This window comes from Anser brachyrhynchus (genome assembly GCF_964034855.1).
Source record: "Anser brachyrhynchus genome assembly, chromosome: 11".
Lineage (NCBI taxonomy): Eukaryota > Metazoa > Chordata > Aves > Anseriformes > Anatidae > Anser > Anser brachyrhynchus.
Window position 1 is genome coordinate 9,515,703 of NC_137706.1, and position 20,779 is coordinate 9,536,481.

The following is a 20,779-nucleotide window of genomic DNA, read 5'->3' on the forward strand; positions in this document are numbered from 1 at the left end:
CTTTCTCCATCCTCCGGAGCACGGCTTTCTATTTCAGGTCCTGGCTCCGCATCTTTCTCCTACAGCACGGGGAGGGAGCGGGGAGAAGGCGGACAAAGCAAGGAGGGGGGCGGGCGGAGGGGTGCCCCCCCGAATCCCCCAAATCCTGCCGGCTCGGGGCTCCGCCACGGCAGCCCAGGTGTCTGCTGCAGCTTTGAAAAACACGTGCGAAAACACTTCCCCCCCCCCCCCTCACCGCAGACAAATCCCCTTCTGCGGATACACTTTAATTGAGTTTCATGCCCAGGAACACGCAAGGAATAAAAAAGAACAATCATTGCTGCCTCCCTTTAATTAGAGGGTAATAGATGTCCCCGCCCGGCGTGTCCGCAGGGGATCCGGCGGTGAGGAGCACCTCGCGGTGCCGGATTGCTCCCCCCTCCGCTCCTTTTCGGGAGGGCGCTAATTAGCGCCAGGTGCCCACGGGCACAATTAGGGCGCGGGGAGGGGGCTCAGCATCCTGCCCCCCCAGTCCCGGGGTCGTTTCTCCAGGCTGGCGCTGGGCAGAAAGGGTTAAGGGGGCGCAGCAGGGTGGCTTGGCCCCTCCTAAAGCATTAACCCTGCTGCTGCGGGCCCTGCGTGGAGCAGGACGTGCCCACGGGTGACCGCGACCAGGCGCTTTCCTCGCCCCGTTGTCGCAGCCCACGGGGGTGGACGGATAGGGGACACTGGTAGCGCTGTGCCGTTGGCCCCACAACAGTAGGATGAGGGGATCTCTTATCCCACAGCACAACAAAAGGGGGGAAGAGCCGGGAGCAGCAGTTCCGAGTCCCCCTGTGTTCATCCCGACATCTTTTGGGGGCAGAGGCGGAGGGAAAAGTCCCGGGACGCCCCCAACCCCCCGATACCTTGCACCACATCCCCTCTAATTTTTAACCCCGGAGGAGGATGCTCTGCACCCTCAGCCCTCTGGGGCCGGGGGCTGCGGGACAGCCCCCCCGGCATGGGGCAGGGGGGGACGGACACAGGCCCGGGCTGCGGGGGGGAGGAGGGGCCGGCTGGTTGCGGTTTTTTTCTCTCTTTTTTCTTTTCTTTTTTTTTTTTCTTTTTTTTTTTTTTTTTTTTCCCTGCGATCCTCGGGAAGGCGAGAGCTGGAGCGGGTCGGTGCCATGGAAAACAAAAGGGCCCGGGGGACCGGGAGGGGGAAGAGAAGCCGGGGCGGGGGGGAGCGGGAGCCGCAGCCGCCAGCACCGGAGCCGCGGCGGGAGAGCGAGGGGCGACCCCGTCCCCGGGAAGCCCACGGGGCCGGTGATGGGGCCGGGGGGGGTTGGGGGACCGGGGGCGCTCGGGGGGACCGGGGAGGCACGGGGGGGGGCGTTGTGCACGGCTCTGGTATGCGCCAGCCCCGTAGCATCGGGTGTAGGGGAGGGACATGGGGGGGGCTGGGAGCGCCCCAAAGGGATCCAGGATCCGGCCCCAACCCCCGGACGCTTCCCACCCCCCCCGCTGCAGCCACCCCAGCCCGGTTTTTGCAAGTCGCTCCCCCCGCCCCCCCCCGGGCTGTTGCGCAGGGTTTTGGTGCCGCCAACCCCTTTCCCCTCCCGCTGGAAGTGCCAGGGCTGGGGAAACAAAGGGGGTCCCGCTGCCAGCTCCCCGCAGAGCCGGGCTTTAACCTTTCCCGAGGGGGGGCCCAGCCCGTACGCAGCCCCCGGCGAGGCGAGCGAGGAGTTAGCTCTGCCCTTGGCAGCCGAAAGCGTTGTAAAACCTTCCAGCAGCTCAGGACCCCGCTCTCTGCTGAGAAAAAGCAGTCGGGAAGCTGTTTTTCTTTTCTCCATGGAAAAAAACGTGGAGGCCGGGGGTTGGTTTGAGGGCTGAACGCGTGCCGAGGAGACCGAAAGTTTGGTGCTTTGGAGGGAGAAGGGCTGAGGCTGGGGGGAAAAGGGCTGAAGTGCTCCGGAGAGGGAGAGATGGAGTGAACTCTGAACCCGGAGCTTGTACTGCGCGTCCAAGCCCAGGAGGGATGCAGGATTCCCAGAATAAGGAAGCGGCTTCCCGGGGCGGGGGGGACATTTTGGTAAGGAGCTGGTGCAGGCAGGAAGCGTTTTGGGATCACGGAGGTAGCCGAAAGCTCTCGGCACGGCCGTGCCTTGCTCGGATTTGGGAATATTTCACCAATTCCTCGCTACTGCACCGGCCGAGCCGCCACGGAGCAGCACGGGCTGTTTCCTGTTAGCGCTTGGCGAGGAGCAGCAGAGCCCTAGACCGGCTGACTCCAGTGAACCAGCCCCCCCTTCACGCCCCCTGTCTCTGTCCCCAGGAGGAAGGATGAGGCCGCTGCTGTGCTGCCTGGGCATCGCTGCGCTGCTGGGGCGCAGCCTGGCCTGCCCCAGCGCCTGCTCCTGCTCTGCCAAGAAGAACGGGCGGCTGCTGGCCGAGTGCGCCTACAAGGAGCTGCTGGAGGTGCCCCGGGGGCTGTCCCCCAACGTCTCCATCCTCACCCTGTCAGCCAACAGGATCGGCTGGCTGAGGCGGGGCGCCTTCGCCGAGGTCCCCGAGGTGCAGTCGCTGTGGCTGGGCTACAACCAGATCGGCACCGTGGAGCCGGGGGCTTTCGCGCTCCTGGCGCAGCTGAAGAACCTGGACCTGAGCCACAACAAGATTATGGATTTCCCCTGGCAGGACCTCCGCAACCTCAGCGGCTTGCAGATCCTGAAGATGAACAACAACCGGCTCGCCGGGCTGCCCCGGGATGCCTTCCACGCCCTGAAGGACCTGCGCTCGCTGTGGCTGAACGACAACCAGCTCACCACGCTGGCCGAGGGCACCTTCGACAAGCTGCCCTCCCTGTCCCAGCTGCAGATCTTCAACAACCCCTTCAACTGCTCCTGTAAGGTCTTCTGGCTGAAGAGGTGGACCGAGAGCACCTCCGTCTCCATCACCAAGGGGGGAGCTACGCTGTGCGTGGCTCCGGGCAGGCTGAAGGGCAGGGCGGTGACGGACATCCCCGAGCACCACTGCGTCGCCCCGTCCGTGCAGCTCACCTACCTCTCCAACCTGGACAACTCCGTCACGTACGATGGCCTCACCCTGACGCTGCACTGCAGCGTGGCGGGCAGCCCCCCGCCAGAGATCCGCTGGAAGATCAAGACCTCCACCCGCGGCGTCGAGATCAATGGGCCCACTGTGGCGCGGGATGGGAATGCTTCCCTCTCCGGGCGCGCCAAGCAGAGCCAGGAGCGCTTCCTGGTTTTCAAGAATGGCACCATGGCCATCCCCAAGTTCAGCAAGGAGGATGAAGGCATCTACACCTGCCTCGCCGTCAATGACGTGGGCATGCGGGAGGTCTCGGTCAATGTGGCTTTGGCTGGGTCGGAGAATCCGGCCGAAGACCTGCTGCAGGATGACCCCCAGGCCAGCCATCTCGGGGGCCAGAGCTGCTACAAGGGTGACGAAATGGATCCGTCCGGGGCCGGGGAAAAGCTGGTGATCGTTTACCACGTGCCGAGGGAGTCGAAGAGCAAGGCTGCAGGAGCCGTGCCCCGGGTCCGGCTGGGGACCCTCCTGCTGGCTTTGGGCATCACGCTGAGCTGGTAAAGGGGGAGAAGGAAACGGTGCCCGGGGGGCTCCCCCCTCTTTCTGTATCATTTATCTTCACGTAGTGCCACGCGTTTGCTGAGCTTCTGGGAACTGCGGGCGGTTGGGAGTCCCAGGGGGCCTGGAGCCGAGCCCGGGGCTGGCAGCACATCCCCTCCTCGATGGGGTCTTGAGAGCTTCAAATAGGCTTGGGTGAAATGTGACGTGGGGCAGCTCAGCACCATGCTGCCGCTTTCCAGGCACCCACATGTCTGCCACCAGCTCCCCCCGAGACCAAAACCGGGCTGCAGGGGTGAAGCCCACCCTCCATGGGGCAACCCCCCCAGTCTCAGAGCCCCCACCACCAGCCCTCCTCCACCCGCAGCCCCAGGGGTGGGCAGGGGGCACAAAGGCCACGTCCCCACCCCATCCAGGTGCTGGGTGTCAGCCAGGAGCACCCTTCCTACCACCAGCATCCCCTGGAGCACCGGGGGCTGTAGGTCCAGGCTGAGCAAGCAGGGAGCCCTAGTATGGGGTCTACAGGGCATGTGGCTTTAGGGGCAGAACTAGTGAGGTGCTTCTGAGCGGGATAAATATGGTAGGAGAGGTGTGGGGCACATTGTGCCAGGTCAAGGATGTGAATCAGGCCATTTGGGGAGAAGCATTTCCATCCACTGCCTTCACCCCTGCGGGAAACTGGCTGGGGGAGGGAGCACCCGAGGTGCCTGTGCCCTCCTTGCATCGCAGGATCAGGCCCTGCCCCCTCTGTGCCTCCCCCAGATGGGACGCAGATGCTTTCCCCCCTCCCTTTCACCACTGAAGCCCACGGTCCAAACCGCTCGGCTGGGCTGGACCCACCGGGCTGCGCTGCTCCAGCTCCAAGGCTTCGAAAGCAGGGGGGAACTGAGACCAAAGAGACCCAAAGGAAAAAGAAAACTCCCCTGAAAGTGCTTCAGCAGCCCCGTTGGGACGTACACACCATGCCCACCACCCCAGGGTGCCGGGGACCCGCTGAGCACCTCCCTCTCCCCACCCCATGGCACGGCTGTCCTTCCTCGTGCCTTCTGCTAAGCGCTCACCTGCGGGAGCTGTGCAGCCTCCCGCAGCCCTATAACCAAAGCTGTATGGCCAGCCGAGTACCAAGCACAATAAATACCTTTTATAAGCCAACCCATGCCTGCTGCCTCTGCGCCCACCCAGCCCCGTGGCCCTGGGAGGGAGAACGGGTTCACGGGGTGCCCCAAATCGCCCGCTGGGGCAGGGAGGGGAAGGCAGGGACACCGAGCAGCTGAAAAGCAGCTGTGCCGGAGCCCGAGGCCTCTGCGCAGGCTCTGCAGCCCCAGATCTGGGTTCTTTTATGGCGGCTGGAACAGGGAGCACAGCCCGGGAGCAGCCCCCGGCTGCCGGCTTTTGATGCTAACGAGCAGCCGCAGATTTTTCCCATTACAGACGATAAAAAAAAAAATACCAGCGCCGCTCCAACCCCAGCGCTGGGAGGACAAGGTCTCAGCGGGGAGTTTCGGTTTCGTTTCGTAGGACTCAGCTTCTCCAATCGGGCCCTCTCCACGTCCCCGAGGTGGCCAAAGGATGGAGGCCACCAAACGGTGCCAGCCTGGGGTGCCACTACCCCTCTCTGCTCCCCTGCAGGCCCGTGGCCATGTGCCACTGCTGTCCCTCACGTTTATAAAGGCAAATTTCACTTTTTTTCAGCCAGCCCAGCTCCCTGACCCACCTCACAGGGGCTCAGGCAGGTGACATCTAGAGAGGATGGTGGCCCTGGGGACGCGTGGGGACACAGCCAGACCCCGGCACCCACAGCTGTACCGAGGCTGCGTGCGAGGCTGGGAGCTCACCGAGGCAAGAAACCACCACAAAGAGCTTAGCTCACCCCCAGGGCACCCCGATTATGCCAAAGGAGGGAAAAGAAAACAAACAAAGAAGAAAGAAGCCACCTCCTGTCATCTCTCACCTCCGTCAGTGCCAAGACAGCTCCGGGAAGCTGCAGGCTGCGTAAACACGCACAGAAACCCTGCTCCACCCCTGGCCTGGAGCTGCAGAAGATTTCAGGGATTACCAAAGCCTTCCTCAAAGCCCTGGCAGCCCGGAGGCTGCTCCAGGGATGCACAGCTCCCGGCCATGCCGTCCCTGTCCCCATGTACCCCCTTGGCTGTGCCACAGGGGCCGGCAGCTGTTTTGAGGAGCAAGCCTCTTGCTCTGCTTTGGGTTCTTCTAAGACGGAGGGGCCCACTGACCCCCCCAAAACCTACCATGAAGCCTCAGCTCAAAGTAACCCCAGCCAACACAGCAGGGACAGCCCTGGTGGCCCTCCTGGCCCCGCGTCCCCAGCTCTGCCCTCCCCTCACCCTTGGGAAGGACCCAAAGAGCCAGCAGACGGCAAGCGCAGCGAGGAGGTACACGATTTATTCTCCTTCCCCAGCTCGGCAAGGCTGAGAGGGGTGTCAGACTGCTTCGGGGGCTCAGTCCCAGCTGGGGGGGACAGCTGCCCCCCCAGGGGAACGCTGCGTTGGAGCAGGAGGGGGAAGGGTAGAGGAGGGGGAAACAGCCTGTTGAGAGCACGCCGGGCGATGAGAGCTATGGGGAGCCCCAAACAAGAAGCTCTGCGACCTTCCAGCCCCAAATGGAGCAGAAAGGGGTTTCAGCCTTCACAAAACAGGGGAAAAGAGGCTCAGACCTGGACTGGAGAATCTGGGGGTAGCGGTGGGGACCTTCTGCAGAGGGCACTGAGATGGGGGTGGCTCCTCGTGGTCACTCTGTGCCACGAGATGGGGAGAAGGACGGGTGGGTTCGGCTCGGAAGTGACCCCTAAGGGGCTTTGGAGGTGCCCAAAGGGTTCAGCTTGGATCATCAACCCCTCTGCTCCCACGTCAGGCTGGGGAGTGCCCCACGTGCCCTGGCTGTCTCATCGCCTACGGACCCCGCAGGTGGCTCGGCACGGACCTAGAGCTAAAAAGCAGTGCTGTCACTGCTGGGGAGGGACGGGGGGGGCCCAGCTCCTCCCAGCCCAGGAGGAGAGGCATGGGGAGGCGAGGAGGGGACGGGAGGGACAAAGGAGGCAGGGGGCTTCTCTGGGGGGGGGTGGGTCAGGGCTTCTGGGGGCTGAGCTGGGCACCGTTGGCTGTGGGATCACAGAGGGCGTTTTTCCGGCAGGCCAGCAGCGAGGGGTTGTTGAGGAGGGTGTACGCCAGCCACCAGCGCGCCCGGCTCTGCCTCAGCCGGCCTCCGCCCGACGGCGCCTTCGTGCTCTGCATCAGTTGGATGCCTGGAAGGAGAAGGCGGATTGGGGGGGCCCCGCAGGCGGCCCCCCAGGGATGGGGCTGGCCAGGGGGCATCGGGGGACCCACCTTCCTCCACGTCCCCCGGTCGGGGCTCCGGGGTCCCCCGTGGCCTGGGCGGCTGGAGGAGCAGCAGGCAGAAGGCTCGCATCACCGGGTGCGACTGGCTCACCTCCGTTTTCAGGTAGTGGCAGTACGCGTGGTAGCCTGGGGGACGCAGCCCAAAGGAAATAGGGATCAGGGGCCAGCACTGCCCAGCGACGTGTTCCCCCCCCCCCGCTTCTTTCCCTTGAGTATCAGGGAGGTAAAGTCTCAGGCTCCATCCCTGCCATGCCAGAGCATCCATCTCCAGCCCCAGGGCTGTGCTCTGCTCCCGAAATCCCAGCAGAAAAAGCAAAGGAAGGGCTGAGCTCCCCTCCCTGCTGCCCCCAGCACGGGATCTGCACACTACCACCAGCGAACCCCCTTAGGACCCCCCACAGGAGCCCGGCAGGACCAGGCGGGCAGCAGGAGGAGCTGCTCGCTCCCGTTGTCCCAGCACATTTCTGGGCACAAGGACACGAAGCCAGCCCTGGTCCCAGCGGCGCCGGGTGATGGAGGAGACCCTGCTGTGCTCCCTGGAGGTGGGAGAAGCGTCCCCGTGCGGGTGCGGGACCTGGGTCGAAGGTCTCCACGCCGCGGTTCAGCAGGCTGATGTCCAGCTGGCAGAAGTGCACGGCGTTGTAGAGCGCGGAGATGAGCATCCTCCACACCCCCGCCAGGACCCCCACCAGGACGTTGACGGGAAAGAGCAGGTAGGTGACGATGTAGAGAGCTCGCCTGCGGGTGGAAAAGGAGGAAAATAAGGAGCAGAATGCCCCAGAACAGGAAACATGGCCCTTCCCTAACAGAGAAACCTGCCAAAATAAGCCTCCCAGCCTTCCCTCCCTCCCTGGCAGACCCTGTCCCCGCCTGAGATGTCTCCATCCCGTGGAGAGGTGTGAACGCCCTCCTGGTGCGTGCTTGGGATGTGGGGGCTGGCCTCCAGCACACACAGGGTCTCTGCTTCCCCTCGGAGGCTTCAGTACCAGTCACAGCACGAGGCTGGGGGCTCGGGGTGGAGGACACCGCTCCCGTGGGGGTGGAACAGGGCCCCGACCCCACAGGCTAACATCAGGGCTGCAAGCTGGCCACGGCCCCTAGCAATAGCCTCCAAAGAACCCCTTCCGTGAGCACAAAGCTGCTTAAAGACCCTACAGGAGCCTTGCAGAGGTTGAACTAACCCCATAAGGGGTGCGTGCAAACCCAAGAGAAGCTGCCCTGGGCACCAGGAGCCCCCGGGTCCCCTACCTGTTGGTCAGCTCTTTGCGCAGGGGATGGTGCTCCAGGAACTGGGAGTGAGCCGCCAGGTTCTGCGCGAGGACGGCGCCCACCAGGGTCAGCCAGAAGGGCCTGGCCAGGAGAGAACGGGGAGCTTGGAGGCCAGGAGACGAGGCTCCCGAAACCTCCAGCAGAGCAGGAGGAGCCCGAGGTGCAGCAAAAAAAAAAAGAGATAACCCTTTATCCAAGCACCCCAAAACTCATCACAGCACCCAGTAGGGTCACCCCTGCACCCCCGGGCGCTCACCACATGTTCTGCACGAGCCTGAAGAGGTGCGTGCTTGTGCCCGATTGGAGCGGGATGACGACGAGGAAGGTGAAAGCAGCCGAGCAGATGAAGAAAATCACTTGCTGGATGAGGAGCCCTTGGAGGGAGACACGGGGAAAGAAGGTGTCACGGGGGAGGGAGGAAGGAGAAGTGCTCCTTGTTCCTGGTTCCAGCCCTGTGCTCGATTCTGAGCACGCCTGTCATTTTAATCCCATAATAAGCAGGCTCCTCGCCTGCCTCCCCCGCTCCCCGCACAATGCTCTGCGCGGGATCTAATGACGGGTTCAGCCTTCCTCATCGCACCCCGCTTCACCCCCGCCGAGAGGAGCCGCCTCCGGGGGCTGCGGCCGCGATGCCTCATCACAAAATCAGCCCGAGCTGCAGTTTCTAATCAGAAATCATGCCGGGAGCAGCGGCGGTGCCGAGCAGGAAAGGGGGCTGCGCTCCACCCTGAGCACTGGGATTTCATGCCCTGGAAATCGGGTTTCGAGCTCAAGTCGTGTTCGTGGCACTGCAGCAGGATGCAGGCAGCTCAGCCAGGGATGCTCCTGGGGGGTTTGGGGTGCGCCCAAGCCCCAGAGAGGTTTTGGGGTGTGCCCAAACCGCGCCGGGGTGAGGAGGGATGGGGTTTCTGCCCCGTTTCACATCCCGTGCCCACCCATCTATCAGACGTCGGGACGCGGCGCCTGGGACCGGAGGAGACAGACAGCCCCTCGCATGAGATGCCGTGACAGATTCGCGGATCAAAATATTTGGGCCCGAGCCAGGACGGCTCTCCTTCTGCCCCCCCTCCCCCGAGCCCCCCCTTTTTCTCCCCACCATTTGGTGCTCAGCCTGGCCCTCCCAGCAGAAGGACAGATTGCGTTGGGGGAACCACGAACAAAAGCCCTAGAGCTTTGCAAAATGGGGCAAAAAAAAAAAAAAAGGAGGGGTTGGGGCTGCTTAAATGCAGGGTAACCTGTGGGAAATGGGGCTCCACCACCTCCTCCTGCCCCATAGACCCCCCCGAAACATCTACCCAGGCAGGCAAAAGCAGTCTGGAAGCTGGCGAAGCTCATCCAGCAGACGATGGCTTGTCGGGACGGGCGGAGGATGTGGGCTTTGTAGAAGACATCGAGCACGGCCCCTTGGTACAGCGCCTTCAGGTTGCTCCTGGAGGGCAGAGAGCAGCGGGGCTGGGCGGCGGGGACGAGGACAAGGACACAAAGAGGGCGATTTGGGCAGCGCGGTGCCCTACCTGTGCATCACCAGCGTCCTCAGCAGCATGGCCATGGTCAGCAGGCAGCAGAGCACCAGCGAGCACACGTAGCACACTGCGGGGAGGCGGCCGGGGGGCCGGTGTTACCCCAGGAGGGGTCTCAGGCACCACCCAGGGGGCATCAGGCGGGGTCAGGTTATGGTGCTGCGTCCCCCAAGCAGGGCACCGTGCCTCAGTTTCCTTCCTCGGCCTCTTTGCGATACAAGGACACCCTGCTCCATCTCCTTGGAGGGCAATACTGCCCATGCGAAAGGGAAGGGGGAAGGCAGAGGGCCAGGCTAGCTCGGTGCTGGGGAAGTGACTGGGCAAGCCGTGCAAAGGGCGCTGAGCCTGGCAGGATGCTCAGAAGCTGGGATGCAAGGGGAAAGCAAGATGGGAGCAGGGGATCTGCCAGGAGAGATGGGAAGGTCAGGAAATCAAAGGTGGGGAGGAGGAGAGGGGCTCGGTGACTCCGGAAAGCCACAGAAAAGCCCTGGTGGAGGCACCCTGCCAGCCCCCTGCCCCCTGCCCAGGGCTTTCAATTATCGGGTGCCCGCTCCGCAGCGGGGGGACGAGGGGCCATCTGCTCGATTCCAGCACATATCAAAGCCTGCCCGAGGAGCAGCATCTGCAGCGCGGCGGTTTTGGCAGGCAGCAGCTGCTTGGGGAGCTCTGGCACGGCACCAGGTCCGTGCACCCGCCTTCCACGTCTGCACAGCCCAGGCTGGGGCAGGGGCAGCTGGGCTGTGTCCCCTCCTTCACGGTCCCCATGCTCCTTCAACACAATAACCTGCACCATCACCACCTGCTTCTACGGGCAGCTTGGGTTAGAGACCCCCTAAACTCGGAACTCCTCCCCAAATCCCCTGTGGGCATGGCCACACACCTTCCAGCGACCACAGGTAGTGCTTGACGGTGCTGAGCTCCTTCTCCATGTCACCCGGCATGCCCGGGTTCTCCGAGGGCACCAGCCCGAACTGGACCAGCAGCACCACCACGTCCTTCGTCATCCCCGCCCGCACGATCTGGATGGTGGGGACGAAGGCCACCAGGAGCAGCAGGGCCACCTGCGGGGGAGCGGAGCCACGTGAGCCACCAGGTTAGCTTAAAGCCTCACGGCAGGCTGAGCCCTGCGAGCACACGGCCGGTTAGCGAGGCTCAGCTCGAGTAATACCTCGAGGCACGCTAATACCAGCCCCAAAGCCACGGTGCCCCGAGGGAGCGTGGCAATGTGTCCCTTGCCCTATGAGGACGTGGCCACGGGGCGCTGCGTGCCGCTGGGCCACCCCGGTCACCTGGTAGACAGCGACGACGGAGGTGGTTAGGGACAGGATGAGCTTCAGCGGGAGCTGGAAACCTGCGAGGCAGAAGTGGAGGGATAAAAGGAGGCCACCCAGCCCAGCCCAAGCCCCCTTCTGGTGGGGATTTCCCCCAGGCTGCTCCCCAAGCCTGCAGGGCGTTAGAGGACGGGGTTCCTTCCCGTGGCTTCCTGCAGGCCCATAAAACCTCATGCACCTGCAGCAAGGAGCCCCAGGCGCCCCCCTCCATCCCTGCCCAGCCCACCCGTGCCCCATGGGGGTCCCCAGCTCCTCCTCCCCACCCCGAGCCTGCAACAGTTTGCGCGAGCCGAGGCGCCGGGCGGCAGCTGCCACGGCGCAGATGCTTTGGGGACGGAGCCAAGGAAGGCATTTGCTGTCCCCTGGGGGAGGCAGACTGTTTGCAGAGCTGCTGCTACAGCAAAAGAGCGCATCCTACCTTCCTCGGGAGCGTAGATGTAGGAGCACAGATACGCCCGGACCCGGTGCAGGAGGCTCTCTTCTAGCTTGCTGGGGCTGGAGGAGGAAGGAGAAGGTGACAAACGTGGCTTGGCTGTTCCCAAACTGCGGGCAGGGCTGCACTCTGGTCGCGCAGAGCTGCAGGAGCATGATGTATGTGGTTTCTCTTTTCTTTTTTTAAGCAGGGCCAGGAGGCTGTGCCGTCCCCAGGCTCCCAGCTAGAAGCTGCTGCCCTTACCTCCCCTTCCTCGGCCGCTTGGACAGGACAGCCCGTAGGTACTTCTTGTAGTAGCCTCGCCCTGAAACCTGAAGGAAAACAGCTGTAAAAGCTGACCAGTTCCCACCAGGCAGCCCAAAGCGAGCTCCCGGGGTTATTTCAGTCCACGCTGGGGCCAGCGGCTCAGTTCTGAAGGTTTTCTCTCCTTCACCCAACAAAGCCTGACGTTTCCAAAAGGGCTGGGGATTATTGCTGCCTGCCAGGAAAACAAGGCGACCCCAGTCCGGCCTGAATGGGACACATTGATGCCGTAAGCCTCTTGTACTAAGGAGTTTACTCCAAAGATGGATTTTCCCCTCTTCAAATCCAGCAAGATAAACAGAGCCGCAACCCGTGTGTGCCCCGTTGCCGTCAGAGGGCCGCCAGGCTGCTGGGAGCCAAACTGGGAGCACTGGGAGCACCCTGATGCTCAGAGCTGGGCTGCGGGGCAGGAGAGCCACGAAGCAGCCTCAAAACCATGCAGGGCCATCGAGGGGTTCCCCCGGGCTCCCACCGCCCCTGGTCACCCAGTACATCTTTGTTACCTCCTTATCCAAGGTCTCGTCGTGCCCCGTGAAGCTCCTGATCAGCAGGGCTGGGTACCAGAGGCTTAAGACCACGAGGCAGAGGATGATGGGGACGTAGGAGAGCGTGGAGTAGTACCTGTATATCTGGGGACACGCAGCGCTGTCACGCACCGGCCCAGGGACGCCTCAGTGCCACTTCTCCAGGGCGCTGGGACAGCCACCTCAGGCCCCGGCAGCCTGCCCTGTGGTGGGACGCGTACCTTCGGCGACTGGGGACAGTCCACCTTCTGCCAGATGTGCACCACGCAGTGGCACCAGGACAGCAGGCAGCCCACGAGGTAGCCGGCCCTGTGCCCCACCGTGGCGCAGGCAGCCAAGGGGCAGTAGAAGGCGGGGTAGTAGAGCAAAGCCAGGATCTTCCAGTACTCTAGACCGGGGGGAGAGCAAAGGCGACGCGCGCTCTCAGTAGGGACCAGAGTGAACAGCCTGCATGGGGGTTCCCCTGCGGTGCTGCAGGGCGGGGCAGTGCTGGCCTTACCCCGGCTGTGCTGGGACGAGTTGGGGACGAGCGGCAGAGGGTCGCGGTCCAGCACCAGCACGCACAGGGACGAGAAGAGGATGCCAAACACCGCGGCCACCAGCCCGCGGTTGCCCTCCTCCTCCAGAAAATTGGCCGGGCTGTGGGGCCAGGGGGCACAAAATGAGCCTGGCACCCCCTTGCTCCACACTGCAGCACCCCGTCCCCACCACCCTAGGGCTGGTTTGTCCCGTGCCAGCCGGGCAGGGTGATGGGGACGCGGGGACATGGTACCTGAGCAGCCCAGGGACGCCGTTCCAGCAGCCCCGGCGGAGACGCCGGCGTTTCACCAGCAAGGACAAGCCCAGCAGCACAGCCAGCTGCCAGGAGAAGGGGAGCGGGGTGTTTTAGCTAAGCAGGAGGGCCCTTTGGGGGAAGGTGCACAAGGATGGAGCTGGGGACAGCAAACATGACGGGCTTCAGGGGTACTTACGGAGATGGGCGCCATGCAGGCGTGGTACAGCCTGGGGGAGATGGTGGGGTCACAGTCTGGGATTGCGCTGGGAAATGTGCTAGAGAGGGGAAAACAAATTAAAAAAATGATCTGGGGTTGTATTTTGTCCTGAAAGGGTAAAAAGTTAAGGTATTGGGGTGATGCTCTGCGCACGCAGGGATGGCAGCAGCAATTCGGGTGTGATATTTAGGAGAAGCAAAGCTCCAAAGAGCAGGGCCATGGAACCCCTGATAGCTGGGGCTGAAGTCACCCTGGGGAGGAGGATTTAGGATTGAGCTCAAGAGATGGCAGCCGGGAGCAGCCCGAGCTGCTCCTGCAGGGGCTGGGTGAGCTCCAGGACCCCGTGCAAATGTCAGGGCCAAACGGGGCTCAGCAAGGAGGGACGAAGCCCCGTGTAGGATTTTTTCAGTCCAGCATTATCACCAGGCTGCCAGGGGAGGTTCCTGAGGACAGGCTGCCGCCAGCAGAGCTCCGTGCCTTCTGCCTTTTTGCTCTAACAGCTGTCCTTGGGTAGACCAGACAGTTCCTGCTGTCCCAAAATATCCCAGATCCCGAGGCCCAGGGCGCCCACCCACAACATTAAGGAGGGGAGGAAGCGCCAGCTCCAGAACAGTTTTGGTTTCGCCGGGGCTTCAGAATTAAATCCTGAGCGTTTGGGGTGTGGATGGGATGCGCAGCCATCGGATGGAGAACCACTGGTGCTGCCTCCCTCCCCTCACCACCACAGCTGGAAGAGGACACCAGAAGGAAAGAGCAAACACCCTGACGGGTTCTGGGGGGGGTTCTTCCATCCAGTTCTACCCCCAGGGCTTCAGTTGGGCAAGCCGGGGCTGGGCGAGGCGATTTTCAAGGGCGTTTCACAAAGCAGGAGATTAAGGACCTAGAGCAACCCTTTGGATACGTCTGGGCTGGTCCCTGCCGGGGTGTCCTCAGGATCAGATATCGGCCAGCTGAGCAGTGTAAAAGCCTCGCTCAGTCAACAGAGGGACAATAGGTGCTGAGAGGTGGCCTCGGGACACCCAGGATGGGGTCCTGCCACCCGCCTGGGGGCTCACCTCAGGTAAATTGTGCCTCCGCTGCTCTTGGGAGGATGCCCAGCTGAAGAGTGGAGTGGGACAGATGGGGAGCAGGCTTTATAAAACCGCCACCACTGCAGATTTACACCACTTACCAACCCCACCCCGTGCTCCGGGATGGCAGAACCACCCGTGCAATGAGTTGCGTCCATCAGCTGGGACAAGAGGGGCCCCAGCAGCGGGTCCGGGGCTTGCCAGAGCAGGCTGCTGGCACCCACGCGGGGTTGAGGGGACGCGTGGCACTACCACCGGGTGCTTACTTGTCCTGCGGCACGGCCGGCTCCGCGGTCTCGTAGATGTACCAGTCGGAAACCAGGTCGTCCCCAAAGCCATCATCCAGCGGCGAGCCGCGCACCCCCCCGGAGCTGTTGGCTGCCATTGACGTCCTCCTGCTGCACGGGGAAGGGGGAGGCGGAGGGAAGAGGGTTTTTCTTGGGGGGGGGGGAAGTCCCCTTGGAAGTGCAGGGCTGGAGGCAAGGAGCCAAGAGATTTATCTTCTCGGGTCACTCCCACCCCATCCCCACCTTGGGCGGCCACTGCCTCCCCGCTGATAGAATGGGAGCCTTTGTTTGGGTTGTTTTACAGCGCTTACGTGAAGGGCTGCGAAACCAGCACAAGGGTCAGGATTTGGAGGCACGGGCAAAGCAGGAGGGAGCTGGGCGAGCGGCCGTGTCCCCAGCGTCCCTCCCTGCCACCAGGTTCGGGGGTGCAGCCCCGGGAGGGAGCCTCAGCACCTTCCCCTCGCCGGAACGGGGCCGATCATCCCCGCAGCAATAAAAGGGACGGCTTGTCCCGGTGCCAGTTCCAACAAGCTTTTCTTCTTCCTTCCCTTTGGTATTTTTTTTTTTTGGTTACTTTGGCCCGGGTAGCCCCACACCCTCCCTTGATGTCCCACAGCTCTGTTTTTCTGTTTTGCCTCATCCCTCACCCCCATCATGGACTGAGCCTTTCCCCCGTCCCCGGCTGGCAGTGGGGACACCGAGGCACATCCAGCGGCTGCAGGAGTCACCCTGACCCCATTGCTGGGGCAGGAGAGCTCCCTGAAGGAGATGAGGGACATCCCCATCTGCAAAGCATCGGTGGGACCAAGTGAAACCCTCCTGAGAAGCTTTCCCTTCATCCCCAAACACAACATTCAGCAGCGCTGCCCCCATGCACCAGCCCAGGGCCACCTCGGGGACATCCCCAAACCCCCATGGGACCACGGGGACTCCCCAACCCCTGCCTGGTGGTTCCAAGGGGGTGGGGAGGAGGTGGATGACCCCGCCAGGAGCTTTGCTCAGGGCTGCTGTTTATACAGCTGGTGCTCGCTAAGGACCATGCTGGATGTGGCTCATCAGCTTCCAAGGGCTCCCAAAAATCGGGGAAATGCAGGCGGCCCCCTCTCCAGACGCCTCGTGGGCTGGTGCTCTGCGGGTGACGTCCCCTCTGTGCTCCCCACCAGCTCTGGGCCCAGCAGGTGTAGGACCAGCCCTGGGCGAGCATCCTGCTCCCTGCTGGGGGCTCAGGACCCCAGACCCCCCCTCGGCCAGCGGCTCCCCGGCCATCCCCTGGTTTTGTCTGCGCAGGGAAGCGGCTCTGACCTCACCTCCCAGGAATGTAGCACTCCGTAAAGTAGAAGGAGCCCGTAAAGCGCACACACATGCCTCTTACGAGACCCGAAAGCCCCTTTCCCCTCCTGCAGGGTCAGGGCAGCGGTCCTGCAGCCTTCAGATGTTATCCCACAGCCACCAGGGGACTGCCCGTGCCCCTCTCACCTGCCTACGGGGTCACCTGGAGCAGGGTGACCGGGGGGGCTCGGAGATGTGAGATCTCCCCAGCCTGGTGGCATCACCCCACAGGACCCACCCCCACCCCATCCAGCAGACACCACCTCACTGGTGTCCCCTGCCCCAAGGTTTGGCTGCCTGAGGTCGCGTCGGTAGCGACCGAGAGGAGCAGGAAGGGAAGACACACGGCACCCGCTGGGCAAGCCACAGCCTGAATCCACGCAGGGCAGTAAAAATAAATCACAAAGCCGAGCTGAAAAGCTTCCTGGGTGTTGTGTCGGCCCCGTGTGCCAGCAAATCCTCACCGAGACCCAGGTGGGTCAAGAGCAGGCATCCCAGTTATCCCTCTGAGAGCTGCTCCATCTTCACGGGATGCTCTCTGGCAGCGAGGGGAAGCCCCCCCTCGCGGCCCACCAGCCAGCAGTGTCCCCAGGGAGAGGCAGACGTCCCCAAGGAGAGGCAGGTGTGCCCAAGCCCCCTGGGTGCCCACCAGCCCCGCAGCCCCTCGGTGCCCCACGTTTCCCCGAAACCTGATCCCTTTGCTCCTCTGCCTAACCCCTGCTGGAACAGGCTGGGCCTTTGATCGCCCTGGCGTCGCCCGAGATTGATGGCTCCAATAAAGCTCCTTCATATTCCTCATTTCCCACCATCCATCACCCTCTGGGGAGCTTTTGCATCCCACCACTATGAATTAGACTTGGGGGGAGCCATAAGGGAATTCCCCCCCCCCCGTCCCCTCCTCCTATCCGGGATAATGGTGATGCCTTGTGTACAGCTTTTAATAAAAATGATAAAGATCTCGTTTCACAATTGTTCAGGGAGTGCTTGGGCCGGGGGAGAGCTGTTTAAGCGAGATCTCCTCTAATTCAATTGCCCGTCGGGAGCCGCGCTGGCAGCGGGGAGCTGCGCGTCCCCGCGGAGCGGTGGCTGCGGAGGACACGGGATGGGGACTGGCCTCGCTCAGTCCCGGAGGGGGATTTAGCAGCTGCCCGCGCTGCTCAGCCCGCCCAGAGCTGCTCGAAGACTTTAATCCTCTTTCTGGAAAAGCGGCGCTTTCCCCAGCGCAAAGATCTCCCCGCTTGCCCAAACCTCGGCGCCGGGGAGGCCCCGGCCTCCCCAGACCATCGGGATGGAGGCTGGAGCCTCCGGGAAGCCCCCGCTCACTCTCTCCATCCGAGAAACAGGGGGCTCGGCGCACCCCCGGGGGCAATGAGGACACCAGGCCCCGGTGCTGTGACCCCGTGCGGGAAGCCTGCGGGGATGCGGTGACCTCGCCGCACCTCAACCCACGTCCTCAGCCTCACAGGAAAGCCCCCGTCTGGGGCAGGGAGAGGTCGGAGGGGGTGAATCAGCACGGGGAGGGGGGGCACGGAGGAGGTTTTTCCATCCCAAGCCTCGGCACAGAGCTCCAGCAGAGCCTCCACCTCCCAGACCCCAGCCCGCTGGCCCCTACCAGCGCAGCGAGCCCCCCAGCCCCGAGCAGCCCCTTCTGCCCTCAGGGACATCAAGCCAACGAGCCAGAAGCACCTTTTGCGTTTTTAGAAGTTGTAGCAGCTTAAAAAATGAAACAAACCGGGCTTGGGGAGGCGTGGGGGGGTTGTTTTAAGCTGCCACCCCTCTCTGCTTCCAAAGCCTCGCAGTGCAGCAGGTGTGCTGCGAGCAAGGAGCCAGTGGAGGGGAGAAGCCACAACTTTGGAGGGTTGGGCTAAAACTGCCCACAAAGCGCCCCCCGTGCTGCAAACCCTGCTGATGGGGAGGGGGAAATATTCCCCGTAGGGTGCCTGGGGGCTCCTGCACCCTCTCCAACAAGCGTGCTGGTAGCTCACACACACGGCCGATACCCCCCCGGGGAGCCCAGCTTCCCCCCGCCACTGCCACGCAAACTTTGCAGGAAGAAGAAAAACACATCTGAAAAATAAGAAGTTACCTTCTCCCAAAGGGCCGCAGGAAAAGCTCAGAGCATCAGCCCGGCGTGGACGCGGCCATGCGCGCCGCCAGGCAAAGTTCAGCGCACCGGCGGAGGCTGGCGGCGGCGGAGGCTGGCGGTGGTGGAGGCCGGCGGCGGAGGCGCCGGGAACTTTATCCCCTCCATGGCGAGGAGGCCTTGGCTCGGGGCCACCCTGGGGTTTAGGAAATGAAAAGCAACCAACCCCGTGCTGCGCTCTCCCCTTTGATTGCCCAGGGAGGGAGGCAGCTGGAGCCAGCCCCTGGCTGTTCCCCCGCTCCTCGTCCCGGTCTCCGAGCTGCTCCCTCCGCCCCCGTGCTGACAGCTGGGGGGGGGACGGGGACCAGAGCGGGGCTGGGTGGCCCCCGCGCCGTGCTGGCCCACCCAAGATGCTGCAAACATCTCGGCTGGCTCCAGGCTTCCTCCTGGGTACACCCAAGGGCCAGATCCTGGCCACGTAACCCTTCGCTGGGGGAGATTTTAAAGCAGCTGGGGTGGAAAGGGGAAGGCAGAGGCAGCCTGGGGACATAAAGCCCCCCCAGGTGCCACCAGCATGGGGTGACCATCCCAGAACTCCTGCTGAAAAGGGGCTTTTGCTGCATCCTTCCCCACCCTAGCACTGCAAAGCAGGGACCCTGTCCCTCCCCACTGGGGGGGAAAGAGCAGGATTTGGGGAAATTCCCTTCCTCTCCTCCTGTCCGAGCTGTGCCTCCCACCTGCACCAGGGGCCCCGAGCCCATGAGACGGCAAGTTACAACACCTCGATAATCCCTGCACACACCCCCACGCTCTGCACGTGACAGCAAGCAAAGGGAAAATTAATCAGCGTGGAAGATTTAGCTTAATTTTTAGCCAAAACCTTGTGGCAAGGCTGAACAGAGACCCACAGGTCCCCCCCTTCCTCCCCGGGGTTGTTCTTAAATGAGCTGCAGCCAAAGGGAAAGGTGTCCATGAAGCAACCTCCTTCCCAGGAGATCTGCGGGCTCTCATATTTAGTTTTGGGGCACCAAGGAATGGGACATGATGCTGGAAACTTATCCTAAAGCAGGGCCATGGTTTGTCATTTTGCCGTGCTGCTTTAGCATGGTGGAGGCTGCACGTGCACCTCTGGCACAGCTGGGAGCTGCTGCCTGAATAAACTGTGCCTTGGGTTAAATTACATGAAAATTGCTCTTTGATGAGCCCATCGTTAGAGGTGGCTCTAATGTGTTTGCACAAGGGTGGGAGGGAAGCGAAGCAGGCAGAAACGTCTCATTTCCATGCACCAGAGCCTGGCAGGGTTTAAAGCAAGGCAAAGGAAAGCTGTGTCCCTGCCTCAAAGGGGTGCACAGGTGAACACGGCCGTGTCACTGCAGATCAGCAGCCCAGGGGGATGCAGGTTTGTGGGGGAAGCAGCTGAGAGCAGCATCCCACGGCACCCAACTCAGGGTGTCCCTGGGTGGCACCACCTCGCTCTCACCAGCCCACGCTGGCTTGGGTGGGAGCCACCCGAGAACAGCCAAATCACCGGTTCCTTCCAATTTTCTTCAATTTCAAAGGAGCACAAGAGAAGGGACAGGGAGATGGAAGGATGCGTGGTTCCCCCAAAGAAAAGCACGCCAGCCCAGAAGCCCCAGCAAGGGATAAATGCAATTTTTGCTCACAGTTTCCGCCACCGAGTCCTCCAACGCCATTAAAAGCAGTGATGCTCCCAGCACAGAAGCCATCCAGCAGCCCTGAGCACCCCCGGGACACCAGTACTGCCTTCCTGACAGGCAGGGGCACCCTTCACAGCACCCTTTTTCCTCTGTTTAATCCCAACTCAGTGCCTGAAAACCCCAAATTCTGCCCCATTTTCCTGTCCTCGCCCTGACCTCCCCAGGATGCTCCCTGCAGCAGGAGGTTAAAAGTAGGCGAGGTTGTATCAGGGGTCAGCACCCCAAGCCCAGGCTCCAACCTGATCTATTTTTCCTCCTAATCGAGGAGGAAAAACCCAGAAATAGAGACGGTGGAGGGACCTCCAAAGGGACTCACAGAGGTGGTGGTGCTGGGACAGGCCCTGGCTCCGTTTTAGGGACCCAAACAAGGAGCACCCACCTGCCCTGCAGGTGCCTGGGCTGCTCTCCCGTACCAGAAAATGGCAAAATCCCATACCCCAGGGCCTCAGATGTGCTTTATCCCTCTGCCCCCGAGGATAACCTTGTTGTTTCAGGCTCGCACCAGCACGAAGGGGCTGGAATGCAGCTTTTTGTACGGAGCTGTCTCGGAGAAGGGCCATCTGCTAGCCTGGCCCCGGCTCGTGTTTCACTGGAAACATCCCAAAAGCTGTGGGAACGTGCTATTTTCAACAGCGACAGGGGAATGCGATGTGACAGAGCAGGGGGCTCCCAGGTTGGATCAGACAGAGCCGTTCCAGCCCCCTGCCCACCCTCCCCTTTAAGCTCAGCCCCAAAATATCCCCAGTGCCTCCGACCCCTGGATGCTCAGCTGGCCCCACGGCAGGTTGAGCAGGCAGGGGGCTCAGCTCCACTTGCACGCAGCTCCCATCCCATCTGGGGGCATCTTCCAGCCCCAAGGGGCCTTCTGCAGCCCGGCTGTGACCCCAAGCATCCCCCACACTCATCCCATCCCCTTGGCTCGCTCAACCCCATGGGGAGCCACATCCAGGAGCGCCCCCAGCTAAAGCCTTGCCCTGTAAATGAGCTGGGAAAC

General features: G+C 62.6%; 2 protein-coding genes across 7 annotated transcripts; one reads left to right on the top strand and one right to left on the bottom strand.

Annotated features, from left to right (window-relative positions):
- Window positions 1-1,023: 1,023 nt before the first annotated feature.
- On the top strand, window positions 1,024-4,722 carry ISLR (immunoglobulin superfamily containing leucine rich repeat). 3 transcript variants are annotated; one of them, XM_080607782.1, is made up of 2 exons: window positions 1,024-1,139; window positions 2,297-4,722. In XM_080607782.1, the coding sequence occupies exon 2, from the start codon at window positions 2,305-2,307 to the stop codon at window positions 3,571-3,573; it is 1,269 nt and encodes a 422-aa protein (XP_080463908.1). In that variant the 5' UTR covers window positions 1,024-1,139; window positions 2,297-2,304; the 3' UTR covers window positions 3,574-4,722. The 3 variants fall into 3 exon arrangements, with proteins under 3 accessions (XP_080463908.1, XP_080463909.1, XP_080463910.1); XM_080607783.1 differs by lacking the exon at window positions 1,024-1,139 and adding an exon at window positions 1,148-1,287; XM_080607784.1 differs by lacking the exon at window positions 1,024-1,139 and adding an exon at window positions 1,530-2,053.
- A 1,230-nt stretch (window positions 4,723-5,952) lies between these two features.
- On the bottom strand, window positions 5,953-18,730 carry STRA6 (signaling receptor and transporter of retinol STRA6). Of its 4 annotated transcripts, XM_080607770.1 has the most exons (18): window positions 18,071-18,730; window positions 14,635-14,766; window positions 13,278-13,356; window positions 13,079-13,164; window positions 12,806-12,945; window positions 12,528-12,694; window positions 12,286-12,411; window positions 11,723-11,790; window positions 11,465-11,541; window positions 11,005-11,066; window positions 10,596-10,776; window positions 9,710-9,785; window positions 9,491-9,624; window positions 8,452-8,569; window positions 8,175-8,276; window positions 7,501-7,664; window positions 6,915-7,052; window positions 5,953-6,832 (listed from the first exon to the last, which is right to left on the bottom strand). In XM_080607770.1, exons 2-18 carry the CDS (start codon window positions 14,751-14,753, stop codon window positions 6,654-6,656), a joined length of 2,016 nt encoding a protein of 671 aa, XP_080463896.1. In that variant the 5' UTR covers window positions 14,754-14,766; window positions 18,071-18,730; the 3' UTR covers window positions 5,953-6,653. The 4 variants fall into 4 exon arrangements, with proteins under 4 accessions (XP_080463896.1, XP_080463895.1, XP_080463894.1 ...); XM_080607769.1 differs by having other exon boundaries at window positions 12,528-12,945; window positions 14,635-14,805; XM_080607768.1 differs by having other exon boundaries at window positions 12,528-12,945; window positions 14,635-14,841.
- Window positions 18,731-20,779: the final 2,049 nt, after the last annotated feature.

Coding starts and splice junctions, on each gene's coding strand:
- ISLR (XM_080607783.1), top strand. CDS start 1,149: ATGGAAAACAAAAGGGCCCGGGGGACCGGGAGGGGGAAGAGAAGCCGG. Junction 1,288..2,296: donor CCGGGAAGCCCACGGGGCCG/GTGATGGGGCCG, acceptor CTCTGTCCCCAG/GAGGAAGGATGAGGCCGCTG.
- STRA6 (XM_080607769.1), bottom strand. CDS start 14,753: ATGGCAGCCAACAGCTCCGGGGGGGTGCGCGGCTCGCCGCTGGATGAT. Junction 13,165..13,277: donor CCTGCATGGCGCCCATCTCC/GTAAGTACCCCT, acceptor TTCTCCTGGCAG/CTGGCTGTGCTGCTGGGCTT. Junction 12,412..12,527: donor ACTGTCCCCAGTCGCCGAAG/GTACGCGTCCCA, acceptor GCGTGTCCCCAG/ATATACAGGTACTACTCCAC.